The following is a 20,331-nucleotide window of genomic DNA, read 5'->3' as shown; positions in this document are numbered from 1 at the left end:
ACACACATAAAAGCCTTAATTATTTTTTCAAAAACTGAACATGGGCCTTATAATAGGGTACACCATCTACAGACCAATATTGAATCGCAACAGGACTCGCAACTTTGGTAGGCAGCCGCTGACTCGATTTCCCACCGCAGTAGTAGTGTGTGTTGCATGCTGGGATATATATGGGATATATATGGGATATATATATATATATATATATATATATATATATATATATATATATATATATATATATATATATATATATATATATATATATATATATATATATATACCTGTATGTATATATATATATATATATATATATATATATATATATATATATATATATATATATATATATATATATATACTGCATATATATGTATGTATATATGCATATATGTATACATTGTGTTGTGTTTCATTTCCTAACCAATGTGTCAATCATCATTTGAATCGGTCACTATTGGCTAAGTTATTTGGAGGTAAAGAAGGCGGGTACATTTATAGGCTCGTATAGGCTATGGCAGAGTGAAACAAAGCCTCCAATTGGCCGAAAAGGATGTGAATCACAAGTTCAGTTGGTCTACGGCCTACAGAAAATCATTTCACTAGTCTTTTTTGTAGATAGGAATTATGGGGCTAAACAGACAGCTAGCAACAAGCAACGTCCATCGATCCACAGGTGCTTTTCGGCAGATTTTATTTTATTTGTTGGCACAATTGTGTGTTTTGGAGTAAGTAAATATTTTAGACGGTTGGATTCACTACACTCACCGATGTGAGGGGACCATATTGTGTGTTATCATCAAATAAAGGCTTCAAAACCACTTTGGTGAGCTATCCCGGCTTTATAAATTTCCGGTATCTGAGGTGTTTTTGTGATGAGCATATATATATATATATATATATATATATATATATATGATCATCATATCCAGAATCCCAAGAATTTAAGCTTTCCAATGATATGTGGCATTTCAGTTACTGGTGAGATCGTACAGACACTGGGTCTGTACAATGTCACGTATTTACTTCTTAACACTAAGAGATTAATAAAGTTTTACTGACCTATTCGACTTTTTTGTTCACGTTCCTACCGTAGCGCCTTATGCTGTGAAAATATATGACAAGAGACTATTTTTGGGGGGTGCGCCTTATAATCAGTCTAGTCGCCGCTGGTTTACAGTTCATTATTTTTGCCTTACTTACACATACATGGAGACACAAAGTGTACTATATTTTAATGCTTTGTACTAGCTTTAAGAAGAAACACAGGGACACTTTTTATAAGCCTATATATAAGCCTTTATTGCATCTTGATTAGACCACTATGCTTTTTATATTTAGTAAGCAGTGTTCACTTATGTACTATGCAGTGGCGTGCCGTGGATTTACAACTTCACCTTCAGCTCTGTACCAATTTAGTGATGTGTTGTTCGCGAACAAACCGGCTCTTGGAGATTAAAGAATCCCTATTTTAGATTACATGATATAAGATGAATTAGGCATTGCTAAATGCATCTGTCATTAAACCTCTAGATCAGGTGTGGGTGAACAGGCTTTTCCATTCGGCTGCCAAACGAAAATCATGAACACGTAATCACAATATAAATTATTGTAAATGAAGTACTACTAAAATGTGTTCAATGTAAATGGTCTGCATTTATATAGCGCTTTTCAACAAGCTTCACACTTAACTATTCACAGTCACTCACATACCAATACCAGCCATGCATTGCAACTACCTGCTTATTGGGGAAATTAGGGATTCAGTGTCTTGCCCAAGGACACTTCGGCATATATAACGGGGGAACTGGGAATTGAACATGCGACCTCCTGATCCCGAAACGAGCGTTTTACCTCCTGAGCTACTGCCGCCAACTCTGTCCCTACTGCCCCTTTGTGTCTCTACAACCGAAATACCACCACAGGAATACTACAGAAGTACTACAAATTGCTAAGAAACTAAATATTAAATTTAACACATGAAAACAGGTACCTATTATATTATTTTGCTTTACGTCTGAAAAGAAAAAAAGACTACAAAAACACTGCAAACGAAAAACTTTAATAGAAAATACTACTACAACAATATCACAACAGATAAAGTACAAAAATAACTATACTAATATTATAAAACTGCTATGACAGAAATTCTTCAGAAATACAACAGAAAAACTACAAGAAATACTAATAAAATATCACTACGTTAATATTATAATACAATAATACTAGGACAGAAATTCTACAAAAATACAACTAGAGTAATATTTCAAAAATATTACAGACATACTGCAAAAATTCTCCCATGGAAATGTTACAAAAACACTAATACAAAATACCACAAAAATAATACTATGGCAATACTACAACAAAGTGCATAAATACTACAAAAAATAAACTAGAGTCATAATATGAAATACTACAGAAACACTACAACAATCAGACTAGGAAATACAACAAAAATACCATAAAAATACAATTACAGTAGTACTAAAACAAGACATCAAATTAAGTGCTTAAAACAGAGACCTACTATATTTTTTTGATTTAATTGTGAGCGTTTCAAAACCAATGAGATGAAACTAATTAACAAATAAAGACATGTAGATGTCTGTATGTATGATTATTTATAAATGAAAAAGATAATCGATAGGCCTCCTGGATCGGCCCTTTGGTCGAATCTTTTAACCCAAAGCGGCCCGCAACTCCAAATAGTTGTCAACTCCTGCTCTGGATTTACTCGCACACTGATATTTCATGTACAGCACTCCTTAGCTCATGATGCCAAAACGTTGATGCACCCTAGCATGACGGGAACATGTTAGAATATGTTCTTTCATCGCCACAGTGAGTAATTGCAATGGGATTGTCAAGCCACGTTTGTGCAACCACAAGCCTTTCTCCACTGCCGTGTTGCCTCCTATACATCAATGCTGAAAGTGGTGCGCTAACCAAATGACAAGAATACTAAGTGTGCCCTCATCCTCAGCCATGCAAGCGTTCCGTCATAATCTCTCTACAGAGCACATACCAACATCCATGGAAGTCCCTGGACAATGATTTAGCCCATGCAATTACCATAATGGAGGCAGCATAAGGTAATGTCTGATTAAGAATTAAATTATCACTTGATGAGTGTCACTGAAGCATTCAATTAGTTCTATTGGTGAAATTGATGAAATAAACCCACCCTCCACCATGGCCATCAAATATGGAACAAAAGGAAGACCAAAATTCCTCATTATCATTCTAAACTGCAGGAACGCTTACCACAGAAACACAAGTATTGCTTAAATTGTGACAATGTGAAGCAAAGAGCAATCGGCTATCGTATGTGTACAAATAACTGTTTGAATTAACAGTTTCTAATGGAAGCAGTGGAAACGAGAATGTTCCACTGGATTCGGCGCTCATAAAAAATGAACAGAAATAAATAGGTATGCTCCATAATTAGAAAATAACCCACATGTTTTCAGGTCATGATCAAACTAGCACTCGTTCATGAAGAATAAACACATTTAGTGTACACTGTACTTTCTGTTGCTAACCCTTCTCTTGGACTATATACTGGACTGTCTCAGAAAATTAGAATATTGTGATAAAGTTCTTTATTTTCTGTAATGCAATTTAAAGAAACAAAAATGTCATACATTCTGGATTCATTACACATCAACTGAACTATTTCAAGCCTTTTATTATTTTAATATTGCTGAATTTGGCTTACAGCTTAAGAAAACTCAAAAATCCTATCTCAAAATATTAGAATATCATGAAAAAGTATACAAGTAGGCTATTCAACTAATCACCTGAATCATCTAATTAACTCGAAACACCTTGCGAGGGTTTCCTGAGCCTTAAAAACACTCAGCTTGGTTCAGTAAACTAAATCACAAGTATGGGGAAGACTGCTGATCTGACTGCTGTCCAGAGGACCATCATTGATACCCTCCATCAGGAGGGTAAGACACAAAAAGAAATTTCTCAAAGAGCAGGCTGTTCACAGAGTGCAGTTTCAAAGCATATCCACAAAAAGTCTGTTGGAAGGGAAAAATCTGGCCGGAAACGCTGCACAACCAAGAGAGATGACCGCAGCCTTAACAAAATTGTGAAGAAGAGCCGCTTCCAGAATTTGGGGGAGCTTCAAAGACAGTGGGCTGAAGCTGGAGTCCAGGTATCAAAAGCCACAGTTCACAGACGTTTCCGGGAAATGGGCTACAATAGCCGTATTCCCATGGTCAAGCCACTTCTGAACTCAAGACAACGGAAAAAGCGTCTGACTTGGGCTATGGAGAAGAAGCACTGGACAGTTGCAGAGTGGTCCAAAGTCCTCTTTTCAGACGAAAGCAAGTTTTGCATTTCATTTGGAAGTCAAGCGCCAGAGTCTGGAAAAAGGCTGGAGAGGAGCAAAATCCAAGTTGCTTGAAATCCAGTGTGAAGTTCCCACAGTCAGCAATGGTTTGGGGAGCCATGTCAGCTGCTGGTGTTGGTCCACTGTGTTTTATCAAGTCCAGAGTAAATGCAACTGTGTACCAAGAGATTTTAGAGCACTACATGCTTCCATCTGCTGAAAAGCTCTATGGAGATGAGGATTTCATTTTCCAGCATGATCTGGCACCTGCCCACAGTGCCAAAATCACCAGTAACTGGTGCACTGACCATGGCATCACTGTCCTTGATTGGCCTGCTAATTCCCCTGACCTGAACCCCATCGAGAATTTGTGGGGTATAGTTAAGAAGATGATAGACACCAGACCTACAAATGCAAATGAGCTGAAGGCCGCTATCGAAGCATCCTGGGCATCAATAACACCTCAGCAATGCCACAGGCTGATTGCCTCCATGCCACGCCGGATTGATGCAGTAATCCGTGCAAAAGGATTCCCAAACAAGTACTGAGTGCATCAATAGACATTTTCAAATGTTTGATTTAGTTTTGCTGTTATAAAATTATTTTTTTACTTGGTCTGAGGAAGTATTCTAATATTTTGAGATAGGATTTTTGAGTTTTTTTCAGCTGTAAGCCAAAATCAGCAATATTCAAATAATAAAAGGCTTGAAATAGTTCAGTTGATGTGTAATGAATCCAGAATGTATGAAATTTTTGTTTTTTTAATTGCGTTACAGAAAATAAATAACTTTATCACAATATTCTAATTTTCTGAGACAGTCCAGTATATGCTAGAAGAATGACAATAATAATGACGCCCTTTATTTCAAATCGGCGTTCAGCATAAAAAACAGATAATTGAATTTAAAAAAAAAACAGAAATAAAAGCCAGGGCAAGGCTATGGACGAGGATGGTGGTTGTGTGTGTGTCTGTGTCTTTGAGGGAGGGTGAGAGGGTCAAAGATGTTTGATTGAGCAGAGGTTAAAGTAAGCTGACCGGGTGATTTTGTTTGTATAATAGTGGAAGCTGAGTGTACTGTTGTGGATGACACCTAGACTCTTGACCTGAAAGGAGCGAAAGACTAGGGAGCTGTTGATGGAGAGAGTGCATGGGTCAATTTTTGACTGGGTGGATTTTGTGCCAGTAAGAAGAAATTCAGTTTTAGTTCTGTTTAATTTTAACTTTAGTTAGCTGTGAACCATGATTTTATTTCAGAAGGGCAGGAAGTTAAGAACTGGGGTCGGAAGTGTGGAGTTAGGTTTGCAGCAAAGCTAGTGTTGGGTGTTGTTTGTGTAGCAATGGGAAGATATGTTAAATTACGGAAGATATGGCCTAGGGGGAGGTTGAAAGTTATGAAGAGGATGAGTCCCACATTAGAGCCCTGGGGCACACCGGTGATAACTGGAAAGTGGTTAGAAGAGAAGGACTTAATTTAGTATGGACGGTGGTGTCAGGACCAGAACGGAGAGAGGACCCACTTGCGTGCGTTTCTCTTAAGTTTTATTGGGAAGAAGGGAAATGATAGTACAAACCATGTACTAGGAAGAGGTTGCTCAGACGCAGGAGTGGCATTTCCGTGGTGAGAGATGGCGGTGTTGATTGCGGAAAAAACAGATCAGTAGCCGGCACGGGGGAGCAAAAATCGTGGTCGGGATCAGAAAAAGGGTTGGAGCCGGGAAACAGACCGAAATCAGAACAGGAGAGAGTCAGGGTTGAAAAGCTTGCCTTAGCGTAAGCTGAGGTTTGCAGACGGACTGACAACCGGTGACATGAAGACGGGGGTATAAAAAGTGACAGGTAGCCAATCAGCGTCCGAGGCAGTTGGCCCCAAATGAGCAGGCTCGGGGGCCTCGCATCAGTAATCATGACACATGGGGTAGAAATGGAACCATTGGAGAGGGGCTTGGGTGATGCAAAGAGAGGAAGGTCTACTGAAGAGGATGTGGTGAGAAATTGTATTGAAGGTGGCACTCATACAAACTACGGAGACTCAATGTGACCAAACCACACAATTTTTTTGCCCAATCTTTTACAAGTTTTTTGTTCTTTGGGGGCACCCATAGGAGCAACACGGTGGACAATAATGTCAGCTACCTATTGGAGCTGCCACACCTGCCGCTCATCAGGCGCTTTGTATAAATGGACTGCGCTAACAATCTTATTTGTCAGATTGTTGCGCTTTAAGCCGTTCCTGCCTGCCAAAGGTTCCACTCCTTGTCGCCTGTGCCATTCCCTTAAAAACCTGCCATTATTCCTTCAGCCATGAGTTGTTCAGACTGTGCTTTTGTTCATTTGTATTCTTCTTTCCTGTGCAGAGCGCCTTTTGTTCTATTTCCCTTTCCCCCCCAAATAAAACTGTCAATGCTGCTCATGTGTCATGTATTTTTGATTATTATTAAAATCCATATTGCTTGCTCTAGTTAATTATTTTTTTTACAACTAACCATCCATCCATTTTCTGCGTTTCTTATACTTACTAGGGTTGCGGGGGGTGCTGGAGCCCATTCCAGCTATTTTCGGGCAGAGGGCAGGGGACACCCTAAGCAGTTTGCCAGCCAGTCGCAGTTTTTAACCACTAGTAATGATATATAAATTCCCTTTAAAGAACAATGAGATTGGCATTGTAACTTATACAGTTAAGTTACACTGACAAGAGCTGGTAGCCAAGAAATCTTTTTTTTTACAATGTTAGGGCAATTGTCAGTTTGTCCATAATTCCAGATGGCAGTTTGATTGCTCCTAGTTAGTGCCTGTCTTAATTTAATATCCACTTTTAGACGGAGAGGAAAATTGAGGATTGGGCTGATTTTCAATCGTATGATTGTCCCATCTGGGAAAGCGCTAGTCCTCAGGGGAAGGTGGAGGTTAAATTCGGGTCAGAAAGGTCAAACATAACACCACATTGTGCTGTGATTTGATGCAAAAAAAAAACCTCTTCCCTTTTCTCTCTCTGCAAACGAGCTTGTTCGTTAACTGCCATTTATCAGAAATGATTGCAGCATACTGGCTCATAAATTTAAGGAGGCATTTTGTCCCCCCAATCCCCTCGAGTCCATGCTTATGATAAACGGTTTGGATTCTATGACATTGGACTATTTTGAGTTTAAAGTATACCATTGTTTCACTGGATACCACAAAGCTATTATTTTCTTTGAGGCCACTGAGCATGCATCATATTGACACTTTAAAGCTAAGGCTCAATGGGCCAAAACATATTGCACATAAATATCAAACGTGCGTTATTAAAACCATTGAATATTGCATACAAAGTGGGAAAAAAAGAGAAAAACCAACAATCATGCACTGGTCTTTCACATAGTCATGATTATGATAAAATGTGTTTACATGAATTTACATAATTTTGAAATTTTAAAGACATGCTAAACTTTTGCTGATAATTTCAATGCTTAGGAGAATTGTAAACAACATCTGGCCTGTGAATTGAAACATTTTCCCACAAACAACTAACAGACAAAGCCTACTGAATGTTCGCAGACATAATTAATCCACAATGTGTTAATATATTGGTGAGATAACGTTTAGCTCAGCAGCAGGTGTCTACAGTAAGAGCTGGAATGAGAAAACGTGTCAGATTTCGTATGGGAAGTGATTTCACACCTATGCCTATAGCTTTTCAACTTATAAAAACTTCACTAACTACAGTGTGGGGTCGAAAAGATTCCAAACACACCTTGATTTTTTTCTCAAATGTAGCTGGGGTAAGTAATCAGATTGTTTTTTTTACCTGTATAAGCATATGTTGACACCGGTTAATGCGCAGTTCGGATTTGTGGGGAAAATCCTTTTTTTGTAAAGTTCTTAAAATAGCACGGCAAATACAGAAAAGGAGAAGCATCAAAGATGAGGCACCACAGCATTCTTTTTTGCAGCTGAGAAGGTAATAGTTTAATAGACACTTAAATTCAGGAGAGAAGACTTAATTTTTGAACCTACAAGCTGTTTAAAAAGCCCTCACAATGCAAAATTCCAAATCTGTTCTAAAACCCCTCTCCTAAACCCTTTTTCTTTTTATTAAATAATCTAGAGAACATGAAGCAGATACACCCTAAAGGGTGTGTGATTCAAAGAACAGTGACAATGATGTAAACAGTGCGTAATAGTCAAAATAATGAACAGCAGTGAGAAGTTGCAGTCGAAATAACGAACTGACATGTGATCTTCTTTGAGGGTGTCCGATATTAAAAACAGAAATAAGAAGATTGACTGCTTATCTCGGCTATTTGCTTTTAATGGGTCCATTTAAATTTTTTAATTATAAAATGTTGTGGCACCATTGTCTTGAGTATTAATGAACTGTCCTATTAAATAAGTAGTCAGACCACAATTGTTGTTACTGGAATTTGTCGTTTTTCACAGTTAATGGGTATCAGAAGCCTTTTCCAATATAAGAAAATCTGCAAAATACCCTCGCTCCACACCATATTTTCTAGCATGCGCTCTGTCATCCCAGCATTAGTTTACCAGGGGTTAATGGATCGCCGCATTGGTGCTGTTCATTCTAGGCAAAATAACCACCACGCATGATCCAAATTTGCTATCTCAGCCACAGCTCTCGGCAATAATTGACTGGAGATAATCATTTGGACCAGTGCAGATCATTTTAGGCGGGACACAATAAAAATGTTTCAGTCAGAATCCCCCAAAAAGGGTTCTCTGCCTGCCCTGGCTCTCTGTAATACTCAATTAGAGATAATGGATCACGGCCATGACTCCTTACCAAATTTCCGTCTGCTGGTCCCCACTAAGAGCAATATTCGATTGGAATCAATGAATCGCGGCCACGTAGGTGCAGTTCATTTTATTCAAAAATACAGTATCAGCAACAACAACAAAAAAACGTGAGGCCTAACAAAAGTGCTTTCTGCAGGTCCTGCTTGAAGCAATATTTGATTGGGAGTAATGGATTGCGGAACACTATTCAACCTGCAAAGTACTGAGACTGGTAATTACAGAGTGCAAAGTATTTAGGGATCACAGTATTCTGCTTCATCTTTTACGAAAGGAAACATTAAAGTAAACTATTAAGGCACTAATCTTATCTAAAACTGCGATTTCAAACAGCTGTCAGCCTTCTCCTGCCCTCAAGGAGCATTTACGAGACTTTTGATGACATTGGGGTTGGATAACTGCAAACTGGGTATTGAAAATGAACGAATATGTATCTAATGTTGGACCACATATGGAAGCAACCTAGGTCACATTTTGAAAATCCAGTATTGGGCCTTTTTCAAAATTGTCGGGTACAGGTTGTGTTGGCCGAACACATTTAGGCCAAAGAAAAATTGACATCTAATTGTTAAATGATACACGCTGTCCCTTTAATTTCAATGAAGGTAAGGAACCAGTTCATTAAAAACCACGTAAAGCCAAAAAAAAATATAAACTTACTCAATTGGCCAGTTTTTCCTCTGACCACAATGCAAAAATACTTTTGAAAAATGTGCTATGTCTGCAGAAATATCAGAACTTAGTCCAGTACAGCGGGGTCGAGTGTATTTCTTTCCCCATAGTTTGGGCTTAGCTACAAGATGTTTTATATTTTATATCTTTTAAGAAAAAAAATATGTCAAATATTTATGTGTTTGGTCAAGGAAATTGTGCTTACAGTGCTTTTGTGTCCAGAGAATGTATAAATCCGTGTAATATTTACCGTATCGCCAGAGGCTGTTGGCTTACAAGTAATTGTAGGTGAATGTTTATGTTGAAGATTAAATTTTACACGTGAAGAGCTAACTGATTTTAGAGGTTGTAGTACATTCAGGAAAGTAAGATTCCTTTAGAAAAGAATGTTGAATTTAAGCTTTTTGTTTTCTTGTGTTCGCTATATTTACAATCGGAGCAGATGGGAAAAACTGCAGTAGAGTATATTATGAAAAGGATTCGTCCAAGTCTTGTGTGTAATTTCTGCCAGCAAAAAATAACACACTCATCACTTAAACCTCTTTTTACAAACATTAGAGCAAAAGAGAACAAAATACATTTTGTTGACCGATCATCCTCTCTGTGTGTTTGCTATGAACATCAATGGCTGTGTTTAGGTGGCGGTGCAGTGTTTGTCATTCCCGGGGGATAATATGAGGCCTTGCTAGTGGGAAGGCTCATTCCATCACATTTTCCAACACAGACATGTCCCCCTTTGTTGTCCACCTATGATGAAGTAGCTTAGCAGCTTGGCAAGGGAGAAAACAAGCCACATGCTCAATACACCTTTTCTTTTGATCACTCCCGGATTTTAGTCTTACACGTGACCAGTTCAGCCCGGGTTTTGGATTTTTCAAACTAATTAAATGTAACCCCTGTTAAAAAGTGAGTTAGAAACAAATAAAAGACATCAAAGACCTCATAGCGATTGCCTGTAGCTAATCATTTGTCATTGCTTCCGGAAGAACACAAACTCCAGCGTAGACAACAGACAGAACTTGTGATTCTTATCACAATCGTTAGCAAGACTTTGCTAAGAACTGGATATTGGAAGACCAAGTCTTTTTTCTTCAATTTGACTTCATCCGATGATGGTGTGAATCACATGGCCAGATTTTTTTCATAGAACGCTACATCAGGTTGCAGTAGGACTTGGACTATTCCTTTGATATTGACTGTGGACTGTTGAACTTTGAGAAATAAGCAATACCTATGGATTAGGGATTCCCTGAATTGAAAAACATTAAAAATGGCATTCATTTGAATTATCATTGAATTTTGAAGTGTATTATTTTGTTACTTTAAATTCTGGCACAAAATCAGATTAAGGTTGATTTTAAAACCCTATCAGTGCACATAAATATACATTTTGCGACTAATAATAGGTTATCAACCAAAATTAGGGTAGATGACTGGTCATTAAACTGAAGTAGAAATAAAACAGGGTTATTAAACCAAACTGGGGAGGTTTCATCTAACACCTAAAACCAAATGAGAATGTTATTTATGTTTTATTTTGTTTATTGTCTTGTTTATTGTTCATTATATTGACAGTTATCGTTCAAAGTAATTTGGAATTCTCTATTACTTTTTAGCACTCATCAAACCTAGAACTAGTTTAGTAGCTTTTTCCCCTCTGTCTAACAGCATAGGTGCTACATAAACATCTATCCTATTATACCTATACATAAGGTTGGAAAGAAGGCAATCAGAAGCAATTGTGAGAAACAAATTGGCCATTTTATTGTATGTGCTCAGCATATACATGATAAGTTTGGAATAGTGTGTTGGTGCTCTGTTGGTACAGTATGTGCGTGGGTTGCTTGTACGGCACAACATAATAAGGGCTGCTAGGACATCAGTCATGGTGTATGAACTAGTTGGTGTCTGCGTTATACATTGTATACATTATTTGAATGTGTACATTTATTTTGGGTGCTCTGCAAGCGAACGAATACAAAAAATGAACGATGATTCTGTATCGTTCATGTTTCTAACAGCCACATCCAAGCAAAGGTTATCTTATCCATTTATATAATCACTCATGCATGCACTATCATCATGTTCTGTAAAAAGTGATGATTGTTTTTTCATTCTTTTTTTGGGGTGTTGATAAATGGTACTGTAATTCAATGTCAATGGATCATAGCTCCTATCATGTCAGATGGCAGACAAATGTCCGGTTGGCCAGCAGCTCCTGTAAGTTTATAACTATCTTGGCCAGTAGCTTGCTTCTTTTCTAAAATAAATTAAATGATTTAAATTAATTTACACAAAATAATTCAATGGAGCTTGTTTATCAGTGTGCCTTTATAAAAGAAATGTTCATTTATTTCATTAACAGTACGACGTAGTAAAATTCAATGCAAACCAAAATATAACAATAATACGGATCAGTTATTGGATTTTTCAGAATGCCCGATAAAGCCCCCTCAAACTCCAATCCCAAAATTTTAGACATGGGTCTGTCGATTATGTCATAGAGAGCTGTAGCATTTCCGACTGAGTGTTTCATGCCTCCGATATTGTTTTTTTTTCCCGGATTCAACAAGGCGGTGGAGAGCTTTTATTTTTTTTTGCATTTGAACAACAATAGTAATAAACATTCATTCATTTTTCAGATGCTTGCCCCAGCTTACTTTGGGCACTGAACACCGAGAATTGGTACCCAGTCCATTAACAGGGCATGCAGGGCATGGAAGTCCATTAATAGGCCTACTTATACTTAGATACAGCTTATGCCTGCCAAGCAACCTGCCATGCATTTTTGGGGCTGTGGTAGGAAACCTGAGCTTTTAGCGAATACCCACTCAAGCACAGGATAGGCAGAATTTAACCTGGGGCCTCGAACTGTGAAGCAAATATGCTAAGCAGTCACCACGATGCCGTCTTGTCATAAAAAAAGGGATTTTTATCCTCCTAAGACCTGGCGTCCACATGCGTGGACATGAATGCGCATTAAACAAGAAGCTTAGGTTTTAGGTGGTTAAGTTGATAAAAAAGTTAGTTGTGAGGTTGATATACAAAATCTTCATAATTGATGCTGTATAAGCTTTCTGGCAGATAAACAATGCCAAATTAAAATACCATAACTGCAGAACTTTCACAGTTATTGAATGCTCTCACCAAATGTTTGTTTTCTTTTTGTGTTGCAGAAAACTCAAACAGTAGATGAACTATGAATGCTGAACAAAATGATCTCCTTCCAGCGCCAGACCATGAGAAGTCGTAGGCTAAAGGGGGCGCTGTCCAATCCCCTATTTGCGCTTCTCTTGGCCCTTCAGATCTTGGTGGTGGCCAGTCTAGTTCGCGCACAAACCTGTCCTTCTGTCTGCTCGTGCAGTAACCAGTTCAGTAAAGTCATATGTACCCGTCGCAGTCTACGGGATGTGCCGGATGGTATTTCAACCAACACCCGTTACTTGAACCTCCAGGACAACCTCATACAGGTTATCAAGGTGGACAGTTTCAAACATTTGCGGCACCTGGAAATTCTGCAACTGAGCAAGAATCACATCCGCAGCATAGAAATCGGCGCCTTCAATGGACTAGCCAGCCTGAACACTCTAGAACTCTTTGATAATCGACTCACGACAATCCCCAATGGAGCATTTGAATATTTGTCTAAGCTGAAGGAACTTTGGCTCCGTAACAACCCCATTGAAAGTATACCATCCTATGCCTTCAACCGAGTCCCCTCACTTCGAAGGTTGGATTTGGGGGAACTCAAACGTCTTTCCTACATTTCCGATGGAGCCTTCAAGGACTTGAGCAATTTGCGCTATTTGAATTTGGGAATGTGCAACCTAAAGGAAATCCCTAATATCTTACCACTGGTAAGACTGGAAGAACTGGAAATGTCTGGAAACCAGCTGACCATCATTAAGCCAAGCTCCTTCACAGGATTAGCCAACCTCCAGAAGCTGTGGATGATGCATGCTCAGATCCAGACGATTGAGAGGAATTCATTTGATGACCTTCAGTCCTTAGTGGAGCTTAACCTCGCTCACAACAACCTCACCTTTCTTCCACATGACCTCTTCACACCTCTGCATCGTATGGAACGGGTTCACCTTCATCACAACCCTTGGAACTGCAACTGTGACATCCTGTGGCTCAGTTGGTGGCTAAAGGAGTCAGTGCCCGGCAATACAAGCTGTTGCGCCCGCTGCCACACTCCCACGCTCTTTAAAGGTCGCTACATTGGAGAATTGGATCACAGCTACTTCCAATGCGATGTTCCTGTCATAGTTGAGCCGCCCTCTGACTTAAACGTGACAGAGGGCATGGGTGCCGAGCTCAAATGTCGTACGAGCTCCTTGACCTCCATCAGCTGGCTCACGCCAAACGGATCCTTGGTGACTCATGGCGCATATAAAGTCCGACTCTCCGTACTCAACGACGGGACGCTTAATTTCACCAGTGTCACGATGCAGGACACCGGGACGTACACTTGTATGGTGAGCAACACGGCTGGCAACATCTCCGCCTCAGCTGTGCTCAACGTCACGTCCGTGGAAAACAGCGGAGTTACCTATTTCACCACGGTTACAGTGGAAACCATCGAGACCCCGGGTGACGACAGCCACACTGTGCTCCCCCCTTTTGGTTGGGTGTCCTCGTCGACCACGAGAACCACTCCGCTTTTAACTAGGACCACGGAGAGAACTTACACCATCCCGGTTCTGGATCTGGACAGCGAGGGAGCCCTCAACGGACTGGACGAGGTGATGAAAACCACCAAGATTATCATCGGCTGCTTTGTGGCCATCACACTCATGGCTGCGGTACTCCTCGTTATTTTCTACAAAATGAGGAAGCAGCATAACCAACAGGATCCTGATGGGCCAGCCTCCTCTATGGAAGTCATCACTGTTGAAGAAGAGCTTGCAGGTGTTGCTGCTATTGACAGACACCTATCCCTGCCCCCGCTGGAGCACTACAACCACTACAACACCTACAAGAGCACTTATCACCACCCTTCTATGCTCAGTAGCATACACAGCTCCACCACACAGGAACATTTATTGATTCAAGCCTGTTCAAAAGACAATGTACAAGAGACCCAAATCTGAGCCCGCTTTTCACATCTCATTCGACATGTGCAGTTTTCAGAAAGCAGGACACTACAAAGAAGACATATAACTGCAATATGACATTAAGGCAGTTTATATAATCAAAGTGCAAACATCAGCATTTGACAAAGGGACCACAAATGATACTTTATGAAGTGTCTTTACAAACATAAAGATTATTTATTTAAAAACTTTGTCTTGTGACAAACGACAAAAAACTCATTGTGATAGCTTTTTAGCTTGTTTTCTTTTCTCTTTTATCTATCTATCTGTTATATCTCTCAAGGAAAAGAATGGTTTGCTAAATAAGAATAGGCAAATTTGGTCATATTCTGACTTTATTGTTTTGACTCGCTGACTCCAAGCATCAGTTCACCCACTAGCGTCCACACTTGGGCAGTTGGCTATATGGCTCCTGGTATAAGATTAGTTAATTTTCATAATGAAGCTGTTGGATCAGATACTCACAAGATTATTTTGAAGGGAAAAGCTTTTGATTATATCAGAGAATTTGACGTGTTTGAAGATGAAAGCAATGAAATTAGTATGTGCATTCTACCCGTAGCGCCTTAGAGCAGCCAGACATCATTTACCGTCATATAACATAAGTAACATTCTCATTCACGTTATTTGCACCAAAATTCTTAATTATTCCATTCTCTTTGTTGTTTTATGATTGAGTACAGTCCTCCCTATGTCCTTGTACTTGTCCTTTGATCGTCTCTGCTGCTTAATTCAGGGACATTCCCCACCCCGTGCCATGTCTCATTCGTCTCCCTATTGCCGTCAGCATGTGTCACACGACAGAATATTGCTGGGAGAAAATGAAGGGAAGCATAAGGCTGCAGTCAGTTGCCCGCCTCGCTTTATACCCCTTTATGATGTACGTCCATACAGTGTCGCGTTACCTCGCCATCACCCTGGGGTCACACGAGCTCATGTGCTGATAGTCCATCTGTTGGTACAGATAAAGAGGCAAATGAGGCAGCTTTGTAATGTAGTGTGACCCTGTCGGACCGATGCAGACGGGGCTAACGGACTCAGTGAAGCAGCAAGGGACCTGGCACAAAATAAGGGGGAGATGGGTTACGTCTCATTAAACTGCATCAGCGCATCATTTGCAGACCAAAAATGGAAAACCAATAAGAGCAGTGCATTCGATTTTTTTTCTGGGTACCTTGCAGAGCTTGAAGATAAGGAAGGCAAACCCTGCTTGAGTCTTTCAGTATGTTTACAAGCAGTGGTAACATTTAGAAAATTGTTGCTATTTGGGTTTTGTAAATGTGAAAATATGCTTATGCTAAAAGTCTGATTGAAAGGGTTGACTTACTCCTTTAAAATTTGTAAAAGTAATTCATATAAACCCATAGTAAAAGTGAAATTTGGGAAAGGTGTCTGTAGAATAAGGCAGTCCGAGCGTCGCCCCTTCCAATCTGGTTATCACTAAACATGACACAGTTACTGCGATTGGCTGGCAACCAGTTCAGGGTATCCCCTGCCCACTGCCCGATGATTGCTGGGATGGGCTCCAGCACCCCCGTGACCCTACTGAGGATAAGCGGTGCAGCTAATGAGATGAAATGAGATGAGATGACACGGTTAAGTCTTGTAATAGTCATTTAAACGTATTTTTCTGATTGGTCAGAAAGTCCAAATTATATTACAGGCATGACAATCTCTCGCCGTTAGAAGAAATTCCCCATTTTTCAGTCAAAAATGTGACGCATATGAATTGTATGGATTTGAGGAGAAAATGTTTTGAGGTGGGGAGGGGGTACTAAAATGGGCGTTTTAGGTGGTTCATTTGAATTAAAATCAGTGTAGTTTGCACGGGCAGAAGTACTGTATTTATTCGTGTGTAACACAAAGTCGAGTTTGTCTCATTATCACACTATTTTCATACACGGTACCAGAGACGAACGTTACAAAATGTAGAAAACAGAAAGTGCTCCTGAGAAATATGAATAACGGCAAAAAGCATGACAAGGGAAAAGAACTCTTTAGTGTATCTGATGATCAATCGGACTTTGACGGACATGAATTAAATCCATTGTAAATTTTATGTTGGTACTGTGTTAATAAAATACTAGTTGTGCACGTTACACACAAATAAATAGGGTATTTCTTCTACACCCTTCTCACCTTTTTAAGACCTGGCACATTTGTTCTCAAACTTAATATTCCCTGCATTGAAAGATACCCACTAACATGCATGTCAACATCAGCCAATCCCTTCCCTTATCAACAAGACAAACTATGTTGAATAAAAAAAAAATATATATTTTGTGTAAAATTTTTGTGTCTTTTTTTGCTCAAATAAATACTTGCTCGAGAATAACATTTGCTGGTTTACCGTGACAAAATTAGCAATCGACGATGACGTCTGATAACAGTGACTGGGACAATCCAGTTTACAGCCAAAATGGGCAAAACTCGATCAGTCTAACACAAAATTGGTTAAGAAAAAAAACCATTTTGGGATATGGCGTACACACCGTGAAATGATAAAAAACGTATATAGTATGGGGAAAAACACGTAAGTTGACGGGTATGCACCAATCTCAGACAAAAACAAGAAAAATGAAGAGCGTACACTCTGTAGCTGCATCATTTATAGTCTGTCAGAATATTGTCTCGGTAGTTGGGTTAGTTAATTCATAAAGGTGAAAGGAAGAGCAGTCGGAGCATGGAGGAAGGATAAACCTACACCGGTCATGACGGGTCTTCAAACAGAAATATAGACGATATGAAGAAAGGAGAATAAAAAATAGATTAGGTGTAAGGAGGCAATACTAGCCATCAGACTGTCGCTATGGAAACGGTGACCTTGTGCAGAAACCGAGATGCGGGAGATATGCCTCTCGCTTGTCTGCGACGGTCGTCTGTTCATCGAGCATGTTTTGATTTTCCTGACAAGATTATGTAGTCATTGGTACTTAAGTTTAGAACATGCAATGGCCGTTTACAGACGCAAAAATCACGTTCCAGCAAAAACACATGACATCATCGTTGCAGGGCAATCTGCAGCTTCGTGTTTTGAAACAAAATCAAATGCCGGCTGAGGTTGAAAATTTTCACCGCTTTTTATTTCCATTGCCCCTTCATTCGAGGTTTTAAATTCAGTAAGGGCTGCAAGCATAGCTTATAGTTGGAGAACACAATAGAGGCTCATCGCTCAAAAACTCATCTGCGTCTGATTGGTTAGTCACATGCGATTTTTTTTTTATTAGTTTTCAATAACAAATGTGATGGAGGCAAAAGTATTTATCAGGAGACCAACGTGTGGGTAGAGAAATAGATTAGACATGGCTGGCTTTCAGCCTGTGTTATGAATGATGTGAGTGTCAATAATAATGTTAATGTGTGAACCATTCTTTTCCTTTCCCGGTTTTATGTTTTGGTGCTCAATTTGTCATCACTGCTTTCTGTGACTTTGTCATTCATTGTTGATGCTGGCTGTAAAACAGTTGGGATTTTATATTTGTATGTATTTCAAAAGGAGGGTTGAAATTTTTCTTTTTACTTTCCTTACAGATTGTTTTCTTTCTTTCATTGATAAGATTATGTACATGAAAAACTGTCCGATGTGGAGGGCTACTTTGGTTCAAAAATAAGACTGCTGTGTAAAATGTGGGTCTCAAAAAAACAGGTGAGTCGGCTTGATTTTTGTGCAAAACGCAAGACAAGGGGATTCTGTCAAATGTGTATGTATGGGGAAGGGTTACCAGATGTAGGAATAATCTCTCATTTTTGGAGAGGAAAACCATGCAATGGTTACATTTCTACAAAAAAAATATTTTCAAAAACGTAATGCAAAAAAAAAGCTCATAATTTTACATGTGCTTCAATTGTTTAGTACATGCTGAAAAAAAGAACAGCAAGAAACTGTGCTTGTACTAAGTCCAGCTAATTTCTCTGCAGATGAAGTTCACTTATTGATACCTGAGATTGTAGTTCATACTGTACATGAATATGAATAAAATGCATTTTTTCCTAATAGCTTTCAGGAAGCATATCATCATGACGTTGTTGGTACTTTCTTCCTTTCATTCCATTTTCTGATGAATACGGCCATAAATATTCGAAAAGACTACATTATTTATAAGAATACACTTTGAAGAGACATGCTATAGCTTTGCAATCTTAGCAAACACCACCAGGCATATAAAGCAATATTTTTCTTGTCACTCCGTGGTAGACATTGATTAATTTATTACATTTACTTTTGATGGCTTCCATTAACATATAACAAATCAAACCTTTGAAAGGAAAGACAACAAATCGCTGCTTAGGTTTGTAACATTAAAAGACAACATTATAATAAAAACGAAAATAGATCATTTAAAGGGACACTCTGTAATATTTTGTCATTGCATTTCTTCTTTACTCGTGATGAACGGCGGCTGGCATTAGTTTGCATCAGACATGGGGACTTGAGACTTAGTGACTTGGACTCGAGTCGACTCGAGTCGCTGTTTTTATGACTTGTGACTTGACTTGGACTTGGCAATCTAAGACTCGGGACTTGACTTGTGACTTGACTTGCCCAAGAAAAAAATACTTGGGACTTACTTGGGACTTGAAGGTGAAGACTTGAGACTTACTTGAGACTTGCACATGTGTGACTTGGTCCCATGTCTGGTTTGCATGACATTGTCCTATGAAGCATCATCGTCCCGATGCTGCTTCTAAGAGGACAGGTACATGCTACACCAAAACAGAAACATGCATTAGTGCAATGATTATGTATTAATTACAGACATTTATTCTGGGCCATGCAAAATCTTAGGGTTAATTGAACTTGGAAGAACTTCCTGCAACTGAAAATCTAGGCTACATATTACTCATTTTTACCAAACACGTAAATGAGGAAAGTTTTGTCTCAAAATCAAATACATTCCCCATTTACTTAGGATCTAAAAATCATGTCTTGATAAATGCACACACAAGATTAGAAATTGCATGTTTAAATATGAGATATATTTGTGTATATATATGTTTTCTTTTAATGGAGAAGCTGGAAAATTGGCTTTGAAAGACCTTACAAAGGTGCTTGAATTTCGCCATTAAAAAGGTATAGACACCCTGGCTAGATGTTTCTGTAATGTGTAGTGCAACCGCAAATGAGTGGTACAAAGCACAAGGAAAAATACAAACTATGGCGACTCGTAGTGACCAAACTACCATTTCTTTTCTCATTTTTTTGCCCAGCCTTTTAGAGATTTTGGGTTACCCACAGCGGCAAGATGACAGACAATCCTGTCAGCTCCCTTTAGGTGAGCCTTATGTTATTTAAAATATTTTTGGGGGGGACAAACGGGTATTTCAAAAAGATGGATGTCTATATGATAGTTCATGTAATTTTGCATATTACCCAAACCAATATTGTTTGGGTTTTTTACCTCTAGGAGGCACTAAATGATGTCCCC

The 20,331-nt window shown here is 39.1% G+C and overlaps 1 protein-coding gene across 2 annotated transcripts in view; it reads left to right on the top strand.

Moving 5' to 3' along the window:
- lrrc4cb (leucine rich repeat containing 4C, genome duplicate b) overlaps window positions 1-18,923 on the top strand; it is a 94,935-nt gene extending 76,012 nt beyond the window's left edge. For both annotated transcript variants that reach the window (XM_088334140.1, XM_088334141.1), the window contains exon 2: window positions 12,983-18,923. In XM_088334140.1, the coding sequence (XP_088190266.1) occupies window positions 13,010-14,902 (1,893 nt within the window). In that variant the 5' untranslated portion in view covers window positions 12,983-13,009 and the 3' untranslated portion in view covers window positions 14,903-18,923. The remainder of the gene's footprint in view (window positions 1-12,982) is intronic.
- Window positions 18,924-20,331: the final 1,408 nt, after the last annotated feature.

Source organism: Urocampus carinirostris, chromosome 4 (genome assembly GCF_059441175.1).
Source record: "Urocampus carinirostris isolate Australia breed hairy pipefish chromosome 4, RoL_Ucar_1.0, whole genome shotgun sequence".
NCBI lineage: Eukaryota > Metazoa > Chordata > Actinopteri > Syngnathiformes > Syngnathidae > Urocampus > Urocampus carinirostris.
Note: the sequence above shows the minus strand (reverse complement) of the source record. Positions and strands in the feature narration are given on the sequence as shown.